The sequence below is a fragment of the Gigantopelta aegis genome, chromosome 6 (genome assembly GCF_016097555.1).
Source record: "Gigantopelta aegis isolate Gae_Host chromosome 6, Gae_host_genome, whole genome shotgun sequence".
NCBI lineage: Eukaryota > Metazoa > Mollusca > Gastropoda > Neomphalida > Peltospiridae > Gigantopelta > Gigantopelta aegis.
Genome location: NC_054704.1, coordinates 25,329,153 through 25,350,015, shown reverse-complemented (window position 1 = coordinate 25,350,015; position 20,863 = coordinate 25,329,153). Strand labels below are relative to the sequence as shown.

Genomic DNA, 20,863 nt, shown 5'->3' with positions numbered 1-20,863 from the left:
TACATAGTGTAAGTAATGCTCTAAATGCTTCTTTCAGTGAGATTTTGGATGAAGAAAGATACAGACAAGAAGAAGAAATGCATAGAGATAACCGAAGAGTTGCAATATCATGGGGTATGCTGAACATTAGAACTACATGTAGAAAGTGATGTCAGTTCATTGAGTTGCTGTATAGTGTAATAAAAGATCATACTTGGTTTTTGATAGTAAAAGTGTTAGACTATTAATGGTGTTTTTATTTATGAAGGACTATATTTTTTTTATTTTTTTATGAGAATTGTTTTAAAATTGTTTTTAATTTATTGATGTATACAAAATGTATAAAATTGCATAGTATAGCAAACTTATTTGTATACTAAGTTTGTGACTGATATACACCGATAACTTCACAAAACATGAAAAACATTTGTTAAATTACAAACAACACAGCTCTTGTAGAAAGACACATAAATCAGTTTTGTCCGTCGTTAATGAGATCCCATTACCCACAATATAATGCAGACCTCACACTTTAAGAGCTACCACTCTTGCTCCCCAGTCCAGACTAGTTTAGGGAGAGTAATATTTAGCTCCCCGTAGGATGTGAATTTAATTGTTGTTTTTTTAAAACCCCAAAACCCAAATGATTAAATATCAATGGTCAATATTGTAATTTCTTAAATTGTGCCCCATACTCAAGTTAGGGAAGCAGTTGGTCACTCCCCTCATATCTTTTTATAGAGAGGTCTGTAATGATATCAGGTTGTTGTTTTTAGTGACGTCGTGTAGTGAGGATCGACCAAATTGTATAACAGAAAATGTTTGTACATTATTGTAGGATCTAATGGCTCCGACGATGAACCAGCGCCTCCGAAACCTGCACGGCCACAGTTCCCCTCCATGTCACCGACCGGCTCCACGCCGAACCTGAGCATCAATGCCAGCATTTCGTCACTTCCTCAACACTGGAACTCCACAGCCAATTTGCCCATGGGTCACAGCACGCCTGCTGCGGGTCCGTCTCCAGACACAGGTGCTATAAAACATGCCAGAAGTCCGCCAGTCAATGCATTTCAAGGGTATTTCCCGTCATCGGCAGGTTACAAGCAGGTAAGGCAATAAATGTATGACTTTTGTCTTTTTCTCAGGAACAATTTGAATTGTTTTTGCTTAATTGCCAGGGATGCCATTGTTAGACATCCAATAGCTGATGTACATTTGGTGGTGGGGTGTCATTAAAGAGCATTCATTAATTCATTATTGATGTAATTCTACTTGGTGACTAATAAAGTTGACAAAGGTTCTCTGCCTGTGCTTATAAACACAAAATATTTAATAACATCACGTACATGCAATTTGTGTGATGTTGTCATGACGTTAAAGTCTTATATACTAAAAAGGTTTTAAAAGCTCGAGTCCTATTATAAGTGTGATAAAATGCCAATTTCAATTCTGGTTTCTAAATTTGGTTTCACTTTGTCAAAAAATGTAATTATGGTATTTTATTATTTTATTCTGTGCAGAGAATTTAAGAGAGTTTAGGTTTAAGATTCCGGCAAGGGATTTTTGAAGTTATCTTAGCACTATGAAATTGTAAAATCACTAAGCGTCATTATGGTACATGCCATAGTGACGTCATAGCCTACAATTGATTTGCTAAGATAGTTTTGAAAATATGGGCCTGGTTTTGAATATAGACATATAACCTTTATGTATTTAACCTAGATCTTTGTGTGTGGTATATCACCTGAACTATATGGGCTGAATTTATGAAAAGTAATCCTAAATGCTGACAAATTTAAATATTTGTGGCTGTTTAAGAAAGTTACACATGTCTAAGGGTTCGTAGCGGTCTCTAAATTCCTTGAAAATCTTTAAATTTGAAAAAGAAATTTTTTGAGGTCTTTGAAAGTCTTTGAATTGTAATAAAAGTCTTTAAACGTCTTTACATTCTCACAAATCATAGCCAAAGCAATGATGATATCTTTTACAGCTGCATGTACTTGATATTTTTCAGTTACAAGGTTTAATCTATCATGATGCATGTAAAAAAGCAAAAAAATTTGCCATGGACATCAACATAAACAAACTAATTTTGTATTTTTTTTGCATTCTGTTTTTCTTTGACCGCTGTGTAAAAGTCTTTGAAAGTCTTTGAAAATGGTAGGTAAACATCTTTGAAAGTATTTGAATTTGTTTGATCTTTAAGGCTATAAACCCTGCTTTAGTAAATTTGTCCCTTTTTTTTTTCTTTTTTTTTACAAATGATTTACTTAGTGCATGCCCAAGAGTGGTGGCGGTACCTGATGTTTTTGACCCCGTTGCATGCCTTGTAGCTTCTTGTTCAGGTTACTGCCCCTGGAAACAGCAACTTCACCACCGGCTATGCTGCTGTGACACACACCGAGATGTTCAACCGATACGCACTGCAGCCAAACCACGGACCGAGCCCGCACGAAGCGGCTGCGACGGGCCAGTACCAGGCACCCACGTCACGTGACTCTCCCGTGCTCAGCAGTATTACACCGCCAACAGTTCCCAGAAGTCAGGTGAGAGGAGCAAAGACAGAATTGTTGTCTCGCCCTTGCAAAGTAAAAATTCGAGATGTAGGTGTTACGTTTTTAACAGCGGCTGCCGCGTCAACTTTTACATTAATGTTTCACATTTAGATCAGTTTCTTATTAGTTCTAAGTCGGTGAAACTTGGTTTATAGTTGCACCTATGGATGTTCATCACAGTGTATCAAAAATGTTTATGGTAGGTGAGATATTTAATTCTGTGGAATACTTGTTTTTAAATAGTAGGCTTTTCAATTATATTTAGTTGTTAGCATTGGAGGAGAATTCAATGAATTGATAGTAATATCTGTTAGTCCCCTGCTGGTCCCAACTGGAGGGGACTATAGATTTTTTTTCTCAGTCTTGTCTGTCTGTTCATCTGTCCCACATACGAAAAAAGTCCACATACCTTTTTTCGCATTGTCTGAAGATATTGAGCTGAAGTGTCACAGATCAAATGTGACTTTCATGGGGATTTGCCCATTCTTGACAGAGTTATAGCCCTTGTTCTTTCAACATAAAATGTTATATGGGAGAAATGGTAATACTGTTGTAAGTGTATTAACCTTTAGATTACTGGATTAATTTTTAACAAAAACCATGTTGAGTGGGTACAAGTTTATAATTTTTACTGACATATATTCACTAAAATGTTTTATAAATACATGAAATAAAGTTCATATATGAATCAGTAAGTATTATTTTCGTGGGTTTTTGTAATTTTTATTATTTATAGATCAGTTAATGGTGATTAAAATTAGGCAAAAAATTGAAAAAGTTGCGCTTACTTACAGGCATTTGTGGCCAGCTGTCTAGTATTTATGTCCATTATTCCCGATAACAGTGATTTTCTGACCAGAATGTTTTTAAAAACCCAAACTATGATTCATATTACAATATTTGTTGATTTTCTTTGACTGGTACCATTGTCTTTGAAGAATTTGACTGGTACCATTCTCTTTGAACACTTTGAACCGGCCTCGGTGGTGTCGTGGTTAGGCCATCGGTCTACAGGCTGGTAGGTACTGGGTTCAGATCCCAGTCGAGGCATGGGATTTTTAATCCAGATACCGACTCCAAAACCTGAATGAGTGCTCCGCAAGGCTCAATGGGTAGGTGTAAACCACTTGCACCGACCAGTGATCCATAAATGGTTCAACAAAGGCCATGGTTTGTGCTATCCTGCCTGTGGGAAGCTCAAATAAAAGTAGTCCATGTAGTGGCGACAGCGGGTTTCCTCTCAAAATCTGTGTGGTCCTTAACCATATGTCTGACACCATATAACCGTAAATAAAATGTGTTGAGTGTGTCGTTAAATAAAACATTTCTTTCTTTCTTTCTTTGAACAATTTGACTAGTACCATTGTCTTTGAACAGTTTGACTGGTACCATTGTCTTTGAACAGTTTGACTGGTACCATTCTCTTTGAACAATTTGATTGGTACCATTGTCTTTGAACACTTTGACTGGTACCATTGTCTTTGTACAATTTGACTGGTACCATTGTCTTTGAACAGTTTGACTGGTACCATTGTCTTTGAACACTTTGACTGGTACCATTGTCTTTGAACACTTTGACTGGTACCATTGTCTTTGAACAATTTGATTGGTACCATTGTCTTTGAACACTTTGACTGGTACCATTGTCTTTGTACAATTTGACTGGTACCATTGTCTTTGAACACTTTGACTGGTACCATTGTCTTTGTACAATTTGATTGGTACCATTGTCTTTGAACACTTTGACTGGTACCATTGTCTTTGTACAGTTTGACTGGTACCATTGTCTTTGAACAGTTTGACTGGTACCATTGTCTTTGAACACTTTGACTGGTACCATTGTCTTTGAACACTTTGACTGGTACCATTGTCTTTGTACAATTTGACTGGTACCATTGTCTTTGAACACTTTGACTGGTACCATTGTCTTTGAACACTTTGACTGGTACCATTGTCTTTGAACACTTTTGACTGGTACCATTGTCTTTTATCGCATCATATTCATGTAGCTCAATGGTAAAGCATTTGCTTAATGTGCAGTCGGTTTAGGATCGATTCCTGTCTGTTTCTCATTCAGCCAGTGCACCACGACTGGTATATCAAAGGCTGTAGTATGTGCTATTTTGCCTATGGGATAGTGCATATAAAATATCCCTTGCTGCATAAGGAAAAATGTGGTGGGTTTCCTCTGATGACTACGTGTCAGAATTACCAAATGTTTGACATCCAACAGCCGATGATTAATTAATCAAAGTGCTCCAGTGGTGTCGTTAAACAAAACACAACAACAAACAAACAAACCCATTCATGTAACATTAGATGTAAAAACCAGACTAGTGAGTGACTGTGATGTTATGTATCAGTGTAGTGAATCCCAGTCTTCCTACCTACAGGCTCTGGATGAGGGTGAGCTCCACTACCGACTGCGTATGCAGCAGAGAGAGTCAGAAGAAGACGCCAAGTGGCTTCGAGCCGAGAATCTCGTATGTCTTTTACAAACTAATTAGTTTTATCATAGTTTTAGTGAAGCATTGGCCATAACTAATTTTCATTTAAACAAATATGAATAGAACAATTTTTTAGAATGCTGTACAAGTCTGTTTTGTAAGATATTTCCTTACATTCATTCTATCGTTTCTATGATGATTTATTCTATCAGTGCTTGCATTTTGTTAACTCTGATGTATTTTTTCCATTTATTTACTAGATGCAAAAAGTAATGGTGTGAATTTTTAGTTTTCTATTTTCTTTCTTTAGTTTTATTTATGTTTATAGAAAGAACATTTCATTTTTAGAGTATGTTATAAAGAAACACGTTTGAAATCATACATCATGTTTGTAAAATGAATTGCATCAGAAACTAAAACATTTATTTTAAGTGGAAAATGTGGCAGGTTTCTTGTAAAACAATACGTCAAAATGTTTGACATCTAATAGCTGACAATTAATAAAATGCTGTAGTGGTATTGTTGAAAAAACAACAACTTAACTTTAAAACACATATTTTTGTTATTTCAGCGAAGAGAAAAGTTTGCTCTTCACACGGTACAGCCCGAAGATGACAGTGACAGCACCAAAGAAAATTCTCCTCCACCTCCACAGCCCATTGTCCAGCCTCGAGCTCCTTTCCGCACAGCCAGCCACGGCTCAAGCAAGTTTCCTTTGTTCTGTCACATGTCACAGAGTATAATAAAGACAAGTGAAAATTTGGTTCGCTTATTAGCGGTAATTTTGAGCGGGACATAGCCCACTGGTAAAGCACTCACTTGATGCATGGCCAATTTAGGATCGATCCATATCGGTGGGCCCATTGGGCTATTTCTCAATTTCATATCAAAGGCTGTGGTATGTGCTATTCTATCTGTCGATGGTGCATTTAAAAGATCCCTTGCTACTAATGGAAAATTGTAGCGGGTTTCCTCTCTATGACTATATATCAGAATTACCAAATGTTTGATATGCAAAAGCTGATGATTAATAAATCTAGGTGCTCTAGTGGTGGTGTTAAACAAAACAAACTTGTTTTTAACAGAGGGATAATAGCTTTCAGGAGTTTAGTGCCATCCAAACAAAACAAACTTGTTTTTAACAGAGGGATAATAGCTTTAAGGAGTTTAGTGCCATCCAAAGAAAAAATGCCCCAAACTACTTTCAAGACCCAGCAAAATTGTTTGCATATTTTATTCAAGATCACATTAATATCTGTCAAATAACGGTTTTATTTAGTATTCTTCTAGATACAGTAATTAAGAAATTTTATACTTAAATGTCGAACTTCTAAAATTCTATATACTTACCGTATATCTTCGCCTGTAAGTCGATCTCGGCTATAAGTCGAGTCCCTAATTTCAAGCCCTGAAAACGTATTTTTTTATTGACCTGTTTATAAGTCGACCCATGAAAAACTACTTATAAATATTGAAATATTTCTTATTTTCAGCACATGAGAACAATAATATTTGAACAAAAGAAAATTATTTTACAAATTTCGGTTTTCACGTTTTGTACATCGCAATATAATCAGACTATTCCAATCAAACTATCATTATTACATAGCATCAAAACGAAATATTCCCTTAGTAGAGAGTGAAAGCTGTTTGACTGTTACTGTATAGTACTGTACAGATGGGTATGGGTAACTATATTTACGTGCCCCTATCCACGAAGGTTCAGGCACGCCCACTTCGGAATTAGCCTCTGACTTCGCCAGTGACTGACTCCGGAGCAGGGGGGGGGGGTAAGTTTGAAGTGGGCGGAATTTGGAAAAAAGCCATTTAGTTAGCGCGGACCGACTAGCAGACACTTCATAAACAAGAAGTAACACCGAGTGGGAGCCGTGTTCTGATTGGCTGAATTTCGATTCCTCGGTGAAGCCTGTTTTTTACCTAAGTCTACAAAGAGTACTGCATACCGATACATGTCTGGACTCTAAAATTTTAGCCAAAAATAGTTAAGACTGCTCGGCCGAAAAGTTTTAAGGTGATTTTGAGCAATTGAACGGGCGCCAAAATAAAATGCGTTAGACTACTTATAAAAAAATAAACATAAGAATTTAGAACTGCTTCCAAAACGTTTAAAGTCTAACTAGCCCAATAAAAAAGGTTAGTACTCACGGAGGTAAAGGTTGGTAGGAGATTGGTGGGAGATTGGTAACTACGGCGAGGAGAGCCAAACTCTGGAATCGTAGTTGGGCAGGAACTGATGGAACTCTGGTGTGCCTAGGACTTTGGCAGCCTTAGGGTACTGATCACCTCCGAAGATCTTCTTCAGGATGCGATGGATTGAGACGTTATCCATCTGGGCGATCAGCAGAGCCTGGTTGTAGAGTTGTCCCTTGCGGTGTGTCACTAACAAACAGCTGATTCCGTCGTTTAGGCTGACGATATGGTTTTCGTAGTCTCCCTCGCCGTTAGGGATCTTCCTAAATCCATGTTCAGAAGGGGGGCAGAGAAAGTCTTCAGGCCGAGTGATATCCATCCTGTAGCACTTGCCATATCGTTTGTTCAGTTGGCCGTGGAGCGTCCAGGCTTGAGTGCCTTCCACTGGTTCAGCCCCTTTGGGGGGCGGCGGCGGTTGTTGGGGAGGGTCCCTGCTGGTGGTGGTCGCAGTCGTCTCGGCCTTCCTCTTTCCAACGGCGGGTAGGGCCGAACTCCGGTCGTGCCCCTCCTTGGTAGCACGGTTAAATTCCGGAGTTGAAGTAGAGTGACGAATAGGGTGCCTGGTCGCCAACTCCGGGAACATGGGTTCGAACGGAGTTGGCGGTGGCGTAGTCGGCCGTGTGGTTTCTGTCGGGAGCTTGTCCAACTTCTTCCTCTCGGTCGTAGGCTGGGCTGTGGGCGGTTTCACAGAAGGAGCCGCCACCAGCGGTTTAGCCGCTGGCTTTGGCCCCCCCTGTTCCTTCCCTGGCGCGCTTTTCCTCTTCCTATATCTTCCTCTCTTCGGAGATGGTGGGTTCCCGTACACCAAGGTCACGGAGGCCCGTGACCCGGTGTACGATACCCGGTATTCCAACAGCATTCCGTATGACTTGAGCAATCCCCCCAGGTGGGGGGGCAGATCGAGAGAGCACGGGCTGACGTCCGTCTTCATCGAAAGTAAATACTGAATGGTGTACAGATGGTTTTGTGCACAGACAACAACTTTATTTATAAACACTGACAACAGATCACTACGATAAAACTGAAAGTATCACGTTTTGCCGCCATATTAATACATGTAAGGAGGATAACTCTGGAAAGTACACTGGTTTTTGTACCAAATGATGTGTGTCCCTATTGCTCTAGATAGTGAACTGCAGAGATCAGTCTATTTTAAGGGAAAGCTCAGTAATATTCATGAAGTTAATCACCGCCAAAACATTGTTTGAACAACCATTAATGCCAGTGACCAGATTTCAAAATAAACTCAGGCAACAGGTAGTTAGTATTGTTTACATTTTTACTATTAGTGATGACTGTTAATTTAACTAAGTGGACTGTTGTCTTGGCATGTGAGTGAGATCGTACGCCTTTTCGCATAACCAAAACCGTTCTAATGCCAAAAAAAATAGGTTATAAAAAATAAATGTGTCAAATTAACATATTTGAGTATAAATACATGGCATACTTCAACAATAAAACTTGTAAAATAATCCCCAAAACAGTAATATTTTTTGTTGAATTTTTTTTACCCTCTTATAAGTCGACCCCCCAAGTTATAAAATAATTTTTGGGTGAAAAAAATTGACTTATAGGCGAAGATATACGGTAAATGTTGAAATTCAATTTTCTGTAAACATTACATTTTAAAAATACATCCATTTCACATGCATTTATATCACAGAATTAAAATTACTAAATTAATATGACCTACAGATTTGTTTGTAGAAATTCTAGGATACAGGTCATATTTTTGTTTTTGTTTTTGTGTGTCCATTAATGCAATATTAGGCTAAGAAAACCATGAAACTTATTCTTTAGTGGGCAGTCAAAATTGTTTACTGTATTTTGTCAGTGCTTTCCCCCCAAATATGTAATCAGCAGATTTTGAAACAAATGTATTGATTTTCTTTCTCTTTCTTTGAACCAGGTGGAAGTCGAAGCAGCAGTACAAGTGACTCAATGGATACTGGAGTCCCAACTACACCAAAGGTATGTGATCTATACATATTGTTTCAAAACAACTATTTTCCAGTAATACGGCTATTAAAATGCCTAAGCGAACTATTGTGTTTTATTCTTTGGCAACACATATCTTAATTTGGTAATTAATTCAAATAAAGAAATGTGGGTTTTTTGTGGGGGTTTTTAAAAATGTAACAGTAATGTCAGATTTAAGAGTGCTGAATCATCACTTTCATTTAGTACTATTTACATGATAAATGAACACACTCAAATGTACATTTAAAGAAAGGAAGGGTATCTTTGTTAAACAATTATCTTTTGGATATAATTATGAAGCATATGTGGAACAGCTCTTTCTTTTCATACTGTAACCTAACCTCTTATTATAATGAGTTAGGGATTATGTTAAGCATTCTGAAAAGTAAAACAGAAAGGGATGTCCTGCCCGGGAATGGGTCACTGGCGAAGTCAGAGACCGAGTCCGGGGTGGGTGTGCCTGAACATTTGTGGATATGGGCACATAAATAGAGTTCTCGATTCCAAAGGGATGAATTTACAAAGCCTGTTTTTCTTAAAAGATCTGTTTAAGTATTGTTACTGTGTATAATTACACACTTGCAAGGCAAAAACAAGCTTTGTAAAGTAGGTCCATAGTTTTTTTCATTTGTTTTGTTATCATGCAGTCAAAATGAAGCATATCCATGAAGCCATGACATTATTGAATAATGTATGATAAATATACATGTATGTTGTAGACACATCTATTTGCCTTACAGCCAGCCATGACGCTTGACAGAACCAATGACCGAGTGTATGACACGACAACCAACGTAGTGCGATCTGTGATGTCCATGACAAAAGAAGCCCCCAGTGTTAGAGCTGAGGAGTATGTAGACTTGGTTAAGGTGAGTTGTCTACTCTGGTGTAGATCAGGAAATGATGTAGACTTGATAAAGGTGAGTTGTCTACTTGGCTGTAGATAACAAAATGCAGACTTGGTTATGGTAAGCGGTGTACTTGAATGTAGATAACAAAATGTAGACTTGGTTATGGTCAGCTGTCTACTCTGGTGTCAATGAGGAAATGATAGAGAATTGGTTACGGTGAGCCACTCAGGTGTAGATAAAGAAATGATAGAGAATTGGTTAAGGTGAGCCACTCAGGTGTAGATAAAGAAATGATAGAGAATTGGTTACGGTGAGCCACTCAGGTGTAGATAAAGAAATGATAGAGAATTGGTTACGGTGAGCCACTCGGGTGTAGATAAAGAAATGATAGAGAATTGGTTACGGTGAGCCACTCAGGTGTAGATAAAGAAATGATACAGACTTAGTTAAAGTGAGCTATTTAGGTATAGATAAAAAATTATACAGACTTGGTTAACGTGAGCTATTTAGGTATAGATAAAGAAATGATAGAGACTTGGTTAATGTGAGCTATTCAGATGTAGATAAAGAAGTTATGTAGACTTGGTTGAGGTGAGCCACTCAGGTGTAGATAAAGAAATCATGATTGTTTAATTTTGTTGGTACTTTAAGGAAGTGATATTTATTTAACACCTCAGCAAATTTTAAACTGATGTTTTTTTGGTGATATTCGAGAACACCCAGTGCCATCACAAAAGCTTATTCTGCCATTGACAGGGCAGCTGTTTACCACTGAGCTACATTGTAGTGATGGTACGAAGTACAATATTTCATGTGTAACAGTGTTCTGTTTCTGTATCGGTTATCCAACTTTGAAATCACATGATCTGATAATTGGTTACATGATGAAATATTACATTTTCTCAAATTAAGAGTTGAAAACTTCAGAAAAAAACTAATTTTAATGTTAGTTTGAGGTAATGCATTTAGTTACTTGACTAATTTACATGACTGATCGATGGTTACCTAAGTAAAAATTATGTCAATTGAATTTCTTTACCACAGATTTTGAAAAATTGTTCCCTGTGGTACCTAAATGCGATGTTAATTCTGTCCACTTCATTTTCTATATAATTTGAGGATATTGAGGAAGTTTATTTTAAGAAGTAGTTTTTAAAGCATTATGGAAAAACTAATTGGGATTTTCTTTGACAAATCAATGGCCAAAACACATTTTTAAAATTAAAAACATATCATTTGAAAGTTTATGTTGCATGAATTAGAATTCTGTGTTTACTTATTTTTCTGTATTTTCAAATTGCAGAAAACTGGTATAGAATTACGAGGTTTGCTAGCCAGTGTGGATGACACATTGCCAAAACTTCCTCCAGAGAGTCATAGAGAGGTGAGTACATTGTGACGAGTCCAGATAACAAACGGTTCCATGAAGGTATTATATGTAAGGCCAACACATATTTTGGCACCTGCATTGTTTTATTTTTGTTTAAATTAGGTGGACAAACATTAAAGAGCAGCAAATTGACCGCATACTTCCTAAAGCACCACTAATGCTTATGATATACTCATGGTTACACAGTGAGCAATCCTTGGCCTGTCTTTTTTTCTCACTTTTAATAAATGGTAAATTAAGAGACTATGTCAGGCTGTAATATGGAAACAGAGGTTTGTTGGTGTCTCTCTGTCTCTACCAGTGGATGTATGAAGTTCCTGCAAAAATGTTTGAGACAAAAAACCAAAAAACCCTGAATGGTTTATATAGCCAGTAGTTAAGTTGTGTTATTACCTATTTGCATAGGCATTGCCACAACTGGGTGGGCAGGCTTTTTGCTGGAAAATAATTTGAGAGTATGTAATAAAAACAAATTGAATTAACCCCTACTAGGTTAATTGTTTTGAAATTGTACACTGCAATTCATGATCTTTGACAAATTTTAAACTACACTTCTCTTACTATAATCTTTCTTTTTTTTTTTTTTTAATTTTAAACACCACAAACATTTAACACAGAGACAAAGACATTTTAAAAATATTTTTGGACATTACAAACATAGATGATGATGAGATGAATGGTGAAGCCGCAGTATTTCCATTTTGGTATGGGACTACTTGACAGGTCCATGCTCCACACTTGCTGTCAGTTGAGCTATCTCGGTATCACCCGAGTGCATGCCGGGTAATCATCTCCCATGTGGGGTAATACACTCGGGAGACACACCCATAATCGCACCTGTGAAGTGGGTGAAACTCGGTGTATGTGGCCTTATACACCTACCCATTGAGCCTAGTGCACTCACTCTGGGTTGGAGCCAGTACTGGCATAAAAAATCCCCCATTGCCTCAGATGGGATATGAACCCAGTACCTACCAGCCAGAAGTCCGATGGCATAACCACTGCACCACCGAGGCCAGTTATATCCACTAATCATGCTGGTTTTTAAAATCTTTTTTAGGCACTGACCCTCCCAATTTATTATACAACTGCTGCTTTTTTTCCTCATTCACCCTCAAAGTTGTTGGAATCGTCTAGCACCTGTGATTTGTGTAGAAGTGACATCATGCTGGTTTTTAAAATCTTTTTTAGACATTGACCCTCCCAATTTATTATATACAACTGCTGCTTTTTTCCCTCATTCACCTCAAAGTTGTTGGAATCTTCTAACACCTGTGATTTGTGTAGAATTGACATTATGTTTTTTGTTTTTTGATCTCCCCCAGATCTCCATGGCTCAAAAAGTGTTGAGTACAGACATGGCTTCCCTGATCAGTGCAATGAAGCTGGCTCAGCAGTACAGCACCACGACCATGGACACGGAATACCGCAAGGGCATGTTGAAGGCTGCTCACATTCTGGCCGTGGACTCGAAAAACCTGTTGGACATTGTCGACAATGCAAGGGCGAGGCATTCAGGACGCATCGAGGCAGTCAGCTGATGCGAAGATCACAGTGTCTATTCCTACAGTGTGGGTTATTATCTCCCTTGAACAAAAACATGGCAGCATTACTGTGTTGTTGCTTGGTTGAAATCTTTTTTTTTTTTTTTTTTTTTTTTTTTGTGGAAGGTGCAATCATGAAGCGAAATGGCAGAGAGAGAGAGACCATTAAGAAAGATGAGAAGACAGTGTATGATTACAATAGCTCTTATAATTATACAATTGTGATATAAGTAGAGAATTAGTCACAATTATACTAACAGTAATTCTTGGTTGAGGAATGCATTACAAGTGCTGCTGGCATTGGTGTACAGGATGGACAAGGCTTAATAATGACTGTCGGATGTAGCTTTTGGTTTATATATCAGATTGAGTAATATATCACTTATAATGAAAGGGAGTGGAGCGAGAAACGGATACCGATGGCTGTCTTAAGCGTTATAGCATCAACCTATGCTTCAAGCTGTACAATATGCCAGAATCTCAATGTTGAAGTTGTGTTGTTGAACAGCTTGGAGATGTAAAGTTCTTGTGGGGGCATGCACTACAAAACACCCTCGGAGGGATACTGTGGTCAAAGGTTAAGGTCACAAAGAAAAGGAAAGGAAATCAACCATTTTGGATTAATTACTTACTTAATGAAAAAACTGAGGAATTTATGAATGTGAGATAAGTATGAAAATGTTTGTACCTTGACTGTAATAATACTTTTAGTTACTTCAATAGAAGAGTCCAAACTAGGGCCTGTGCTTATAAAAACTTTTAAAATGGTCAGACTTGATGTTTGAACTGTTTGTGTGTGAGTGAGTGAATAACAGGGACAGAGAGACTGAGATGGAGACGGAGACAGAGGGAGACCAAAAGAGAGACTAAGAGAGCCAGCCTTCAGGCTGAACATGAGAGTTTTATAAGCATGGTCCTGGTCACAGACATGAATCTCTTGCGGCATTAAAACTGAATAAAAGGACTTTTTAGAAAGTCCAAAATTTGTTTTTAAAATATTGAATTGAAGACCTTTTGGCACCATCAGGAATGTGATTTTTTCTCTCCTTTTTTTCTTTTTACCTGATTTGAGCCCCTTTTTTTTATATCGGATGGTTTTCGCAAAGAAGTTAATTTGAAATCCTGAAAAAAACCACCTTTATTTCAATATAGTATTGTATTTTCAGCTTTTAAAGATAATTTTTACTTTTACTTTTTTTTTAAATGGGTTACTCATCCCTGTATCATGTAAAGTCTTTGGATAATGACAATGACTACTGCATGTAATTAACTTATTTTGTTAATTTTATGGATTTTACAAGTTGGCATTAATGTTAATAGGAAAATAGTTTATTATGAAATGAACAGTTTTGCCATTAAGTAGCTGTTTGTCGCATTCAGTAGAAAAATCTGTTAATCCCTGATGTGTAATGTGTATCTGATAGGTATGTTCACTGTTTGTACCAAAAGTTTCCAGTGGACGAAATAACTTTTGACTACTTAGCATACCATACTAGATATTTTTTAAAAAGATCATGACCGTCATATCGTAAATTGAGTTTTCTGAGTGTTGCTTGGGACCATATCTCGGAATGTTAATAATTTGAACATACTAGATTAAAGTTGCCCATTAGTAATTTTATATGTGACTATATTTGTTAACAATTTATTCCACTTATTATTAGCTTGTGTTTTTCGAGGAATAAATACTTGTTGGAGTTAGTATTATATTTATCTGTTATTTTTAAGATCATGTTTTGATGTTGAGCTTAATAAGCTTGTAATTTAATTGGATATTTTTCTATACTTTATTCTGATATGATCAATAAATGCATCTGCGTTCTGACAAAATACTCTTATACACCATACACTTAGTAGCTCATGTTGACATAATGTAGGAGACTTTATATACTGCTCAATTCACTAACACTCAGTTTGAAGCTGTGTATACTATAACTGTTAATAGTCCATTCAGCTTTGAAGGATATGCCTTTAAAATAACTGACTGCGAAGCATTATTCAAAACATGTCACAATGTTAGTAGAGTGTGTGAATTCATGTGTGAGAAAGCCCTTGTTTCTGTATGTACCCCCCCCCGCCCCTTTATTATCTCCCCTTGCCTTCAAAACTTCTATGTAAAGTTAAATTTATAGAGTGAGTTTACAAACTAATTTCATGTTCTGTCAGTACAATAAAACAGTTGATTTCCACAGTATAAGTTTAACCTATAAAATATTTTACTTCAAATCATGCTACATGTTCCTTTTTGTGTTTAATAAATTCTTCAGTGAACACGTTTTGTCCAGGTGAAATAAAAGTTGTATTTTCTTTTAAACATTTCGATCTCCTATGAAATTTCTGAAGTAGCTTTTAGGAAGGGCTTTTCTATTATTAAAAGGGGGTGGAAAGGCGTGATAAGTTTTCTCTTAAAATTTATGAAGTTTCAAGTACATTTATACTTCACTAAATTACCAAAGTATGGATGTATATTTGTTAAGTTTGATGATTGAAAGAAACAATAAAACAATTAAATAAATGGCAAGTTGGAAGTTAATGTATCATGTTGGATGTTCATGCAAGACATAAATTAATATGGAAACCGAAGTGTGGAAAAAACTCAACATGACGGATAAAATAAGTATAATAAATCTCTGTGAATATTTCCATCACCACTACAAACCAAACACTCAGGAATATATTCAGCCATTTCTCGATTCCATGTCAAACTGAGTTTGTAGTTGTAACCTTTGTACAGTCTGTATGGTCATTACTTGTATCTAGACATTATCTTCTGTTGTTAATATATTGTTTTGTTTTGTATATTTTGTTGGTATTTGTTTTATGCTGTGACATTTTAATTAGTAAACACTATTTAGAATATGGTACATAGATGAAGTTCATAGGGCATAAGGCCAGTTTATTTATTTGAGTCTTTTGTTACATAATTATAAAATGAAAATGTGCATAGAGAAGAAGTAGTGTGTGTCTGACCAGTGCTGTCAATTATAAAATATTTGTTGGGTCCATAATGATGGATGTATATTATAGGACAAGTAAACACTTCCTGCATCAATAGGGATTTAAGCTTTCACTTGCCAAATTGCCAAAAAGTTGAATATATTTCATTATTAAATCGCCAGAAAGCTAATTCAAAAATTGTCTGTTGTTTAAAGATCTACAGCCATTTTTGCTGTTTGGCTAAATGAAACTTGAATTTGGTGACAGATTTTCTTAACAAATTTGCCAAATTACTAATATTTTATGGGTTTTAGCCTAAACCCTGCGTCAATATTTGAAATACACTTTTTGGCAGTGACAACAACGTCAACTTTTTGCATTAAAAATTTGCATTTAGATCTGTTTCTCACAAACTGTAAATCCTAGGTCAGTGAAACTTGGTTTATAGTTGCACCTAAGGACGTTCATCACAGTGCACTGAAGACATTTATGGTAGGCGAGACATTTAATTCCCTATAATGCTTGCTTGGAATTATCATTCCCATATTGAACCAAATGTAATATCCTGAACCTCTTTGGCATGAGTAATCTTAAAATGTAGCTAAACCCAAATTGGTAATCGGATACACAACATAATTACATTAAGATTTATAGAGAAAAATCTGCTCATTCATGGTTCTTGATGGTATTAAATATACGATAATACTAAATATTTTACTTTAGTGTCATAAATGTTGGCATTGGCTGTACTACGTTTGCTTGTATTGCAAATAATTTATTGTTTACAGTATCTGGATTTGTAACTCAAATTATTCTTCTCTTTTAGCATTCTGTATTGACGGTGCATGTATACAAATGTAATGCTTTTAGCAGCTTAAGATACACTAATAGGAAAGTCGGGGCTGGGTTCACTAATTAATAGGAAAGTCGGGGCTCGGTTCATTATATAGATTTTATCACCAGCACCTGTTAACAATTTAACTGGTTCCCATCTTGTTTATTTCTTTAGCGTTAACCACAAAAACCATGCTAGCAAGAATTTCATAACACACGGAGCTCTTGGCTCAGTTGAATAGGGCAAATCCATTAAATATTCCTATTGGGCTGTGCATTTTTTTAATATGTGACTAAATTTAATATCTGTAACCTTTCAAGAAACACTGTGTCCAAAAAACAAACATGATTTAGTAAGTATAAAATTGAAAAGTTTATGTTTATCAAAGTAGGGTAGTATTATCCCAACTAGCATTTCACCGCTTTATGGTCGTGAATGAATCAGATGATAATGTTCTAGTATGTTTGCTACAGTGTAATATTGAGGATATTTATGGACATTTGGATATATTGTCAGTGTGCTCTTCGGAATTTTGATCATTCCTACAAAAAAGTGCAAACCTTTTTAATAGAATAACTTGGATACCATGAGAAAAATAGTATATCAATAATATATGGATATTCTGGATTGTCGATACATTATCAGATGTATTTCACCAGGTAATGGTATTCACTTGATTAATAATTAATCTTATTTGTCTATATCGGAAAGGGCAAATAAAAAAAATGTACTGCAATGAGATCAAACATACAGAGTAATTTGGATGATAAAAACTAAAAGCAGCTGCATTACTTGTTTATGGCATAACTATGAACTGTAGTGTATGACAGTATGTATGATAATACAGGAACTATCTTTTATCAACTACAGTTGAATCCCGTTGGCTTGAACCCTGTCGATGCTCGAGAAAGTGTTCAGCCCATCGGGTAGTTCAACCTATCCATTCGGTTAACATCGTGTAAGTGTAACTCGGGACTTCGGGTTTGGTTTGAGTGTTGTGGTGTATTTGACCCATCCGAGGTTGACCCAACGAGATTCTACTGTATGTATTTTATACAAATATGCCCAAACATACTGGAGTAAAATCAGTTGGTGTGAGCTGCTGTGAGATATATATATATATATATCAAGTACATGTTTTTTGTCAAAGGGAATCCTGAATGTATTTATCAATATAATGCCTTCTTATTCAGCACTTTAGCAGATTAATCCTCTATTTTAATGACTACACACACACACAGGATAGTCTGTTTAAATTGCATAAAAGGTATTTTTAATAATACTTTTTATATATGAATGCCAGGTATAATAATAGACACTATATTTATGAAAATCCCCAAATGGGAAAGTTAAAACACTCTTATCACTTCTGTCACAATTGATGCCCAGTATCTAGCAGGATGAATCCATCAGGGGATAGCAATGTTCTGTTATCTTTACTCAGAAATAGCCGTTTAATATAATGATTATATTTAGTAATTACATCAAAATGCTATTCCTGAGTAAATATGATTATTGTGTAGATAACAGAATTGAAATATCCCGATGAAGTGATTATAATAAACAGCTATTGCTGAGTGAAGATGGATATTACGTAGACAACAGAGAACTGCAATCCCCTGATGAAGGCTGTCTGATGCTGCTGAAATGTCTGGTGTACAATGTGATGAAAACAATAAAGTGTATAATACAATGTAATACCGTAACTAGCTTTTATGAACTGTATACCGTACTTCATAGATAGTCCACATCTGGTGGACAGTGGGTTTAAACAATGTTATTAACCACCAACAGGCATAAACCTATATTAAGGTTGTATTAAGTCCTCTCCCAACATTTTACATAGATCTACAAATGTATTGTATTAAGCCAAGATGTCAACAACAACAACAACAAAATTGCCAACACTTGATCTGTTGGTGGTCAAAGAAGTCAGTGGATCTAAGATATTTTAAGCCACTGATTCAGGAAACTCCAAAACCCCAATTTAATAAATATATTATCACTCTGTACCAGAATAGTGCATTCTTATTAATATATATATATACATATATACACACACACACACACCTGGAAATTAGTAGTTGTGATCATTTTGTTGATACAAAATTCTAAAATGAATGTTCTGTGTATACAGACTATGTTAAAAACAGACGAACAACTGGTAACATTGTCATTACATCGATAGTTAATGTATTCTAGGGAGAAGTACAGAAACCGTACAAACATGCCTGAATATGTATGGTAATTAACTATGGAGCTGCAATCACACTGATGTCTATCATTTATTCATGCCAGCTCGGTAAGTACACAGTAGACCGAGAATATGTAAACACAATTCAGTATAAGATATAAACCATGTTGGCATGGACTACTACCTGTACTTCACGACACGGTCTTGGCTGCAGTTCAGTTCAGGTGGTGTTTAATTAATTTCCAGGTGTATAGTTTGTCCTAATGCTTACCTTTACTCTTACTATGTGATCATGTAACAAAACACAAGCCGTATGTTTGTGGCGTTCACATATTGCTTATGGTTGTGACAAAACAAATTGGTTCTATTTTAGTGGAAATATTTACATGTATTTGTGATACAAATAGCTTAACAAAAAGAGAGAACATTAGGTTACTATGTTTGTTTTAAAACAGAATAAATATCTTCCTGATAATTTGTTTCTATTGTAACCATTGTTCTATAGCTAGCATCAAAAAATTGCACTGAAATGCTTGAAGTAATATTTGAAAGCTTTCGAAACGTGTGTCAACAGCAGTTCACCATTGTATATCATATTTTCCTATCATCTTTACATGCTCGTTTTCATATTTTGTACATATGCAAAAGCTAATAAAGTACGAATTATGTAAATGATTTTTGTCTGGGTTTTTTGTTGTTGTTGTTGACATAGTTCAAAGTTTTCGCTGTTGATTCTTGTATCAAGAATCATAAAACATCCCATTTATACAGTAAAATAGTCTTGATGATTAGTATGTTGTTTGTGATACTTAAACATTTAATGGAGAAACTTGTTGCCAGTTATAAATTTTATATCATGGTTTATACATGAAATTAAATATAAATATAATATTGTCAATTGCAATTGCAAATTATTCACATACATGTATGTAAAGTCACCGAGGTGACTGGAATCTGCTCATTATTCATCAACATACCATACATTGGTCAGTTACTATAACAAGTTGCCATCATCATCTTAGCCCAGTGGTAAAGCGCTTGCTTGATGTGCGGTCAGTTTGGGATCGATCCTCATTAGTGGGCCCATTGGGATGTTTCTCGCTTCAGCTAGTGCACCACGACTGGTTAACAAAGGTCATGGTATATGCTATTCTGTCTATGGGATGGTACATATAAAAGATCTGCTGCTAATCGAAAAAGAGTAGCCCATGAAGTGGCGACAACAAGTTTCCTCACTCGGTATCTGTGTGGTCTTTAACCATATGTCCGACGCCATATAACTGTAAATAAAATGTGTTGAGTGCGTCGTTAAGTAAACCATTTCCTTCATCGTGTGGATGAATAATATGTTTATTCAACATGGTGTTCAGTTGTGGGGTGTTCTTGTGAACACCTCGTAGTGTGTACTGCCTTGTATTGGAAAATGTATATAAAAGATCCTTGCTGATTCGGTCAGTGCACCACAACTGTTTATCAAAGGTTGTGGTGTGTGCTATCCTGTCTGTGGGATGGTGCATGTAAAAGATCCCTTGCTACTAATTGAAAAATGTAGCGGATTTCCTCCCTAAGACTATATGTCAGAATTACCAAATGTTTGATATCCAATAGCCGATGATTAATAAATCAATGTGCTCTAGTGACATTTAAAAAATATAAAAATTGATAGGATTAGCCTATATGGGCTATAACGGGTTTTCTTTCTTTCTCTCGACTGACTTGAAATAATCATATGTTAGACACCAAACGACTGTAGTTTAAAACATACTGATTTGTCGATTAAGAAAATGAATAAGGGCGGGACGTAGCCCAGTGGTAAAACGCTTGCCTAGTGCACGGTTGATCCGGGATCGATTCCTGTCATCGGCCCATTGAGCTATTTCTCGTTCCAGCCAGTGCACCACGACTGTTTATCATATAAAAATATAGCGGATATTCTT

The 20,863-nt window shown here is 36.2% G+C and overlaps 1 protein-coding gene across 5 annotated transcripts in view; it reads left to right on the top strand.

The window, feature by feature from the left end:
• The window catches only part of LOC121374936 (focal adhesion kinase 1-like), a 119,280-nt gene extending 99,682 nt beyond the window's left edge, over nt 1-19,598 (top strand). For 4 of the 5 annotated variants that reach the window (XM_041502081.1, XM_041502077.1, XM_041502080.1 and 1 more), the window contains 9 exons: nt 38-114; nt 818-1,089; nt 2,316-2,528; nt 4,931-5,020; nt 5,556-5,688; nt 9,105-9,166; nt 9,916-10,044; nt 11,330-11,410; nt 12,742-19,598. In XM_041502081.1, the coding sequence (XP_041358015.1) occupies nt 38-114; nt 818-1,089; nt 2,316-2,528; nt 4,931-5,020; nt 5,556-5,688; nt 9,105-9,166; nt 9,916-10,044; nt 11,330-11,410; nt 12,742-12,957 (1,273 nt within the window). In that variant the 3' untranslated portion in view covers nt 12,958-19,598. The remainder of the gene's footprint in view (nt 1-37; nt 115-817; nt 1,090-2,315; nt 2,529-4,930; nt 5,021-5,555; nt 5,689-9,104; nt 9,167-9,915; nt 10,045-11,329; nt 11,411-12,741) is intronic. The other variant, XM_041502078.1, reaches the window with a different exon arrangement.
• Nucleotides 19,599-20,863: the final 1,265 nt, after the last annotated feature.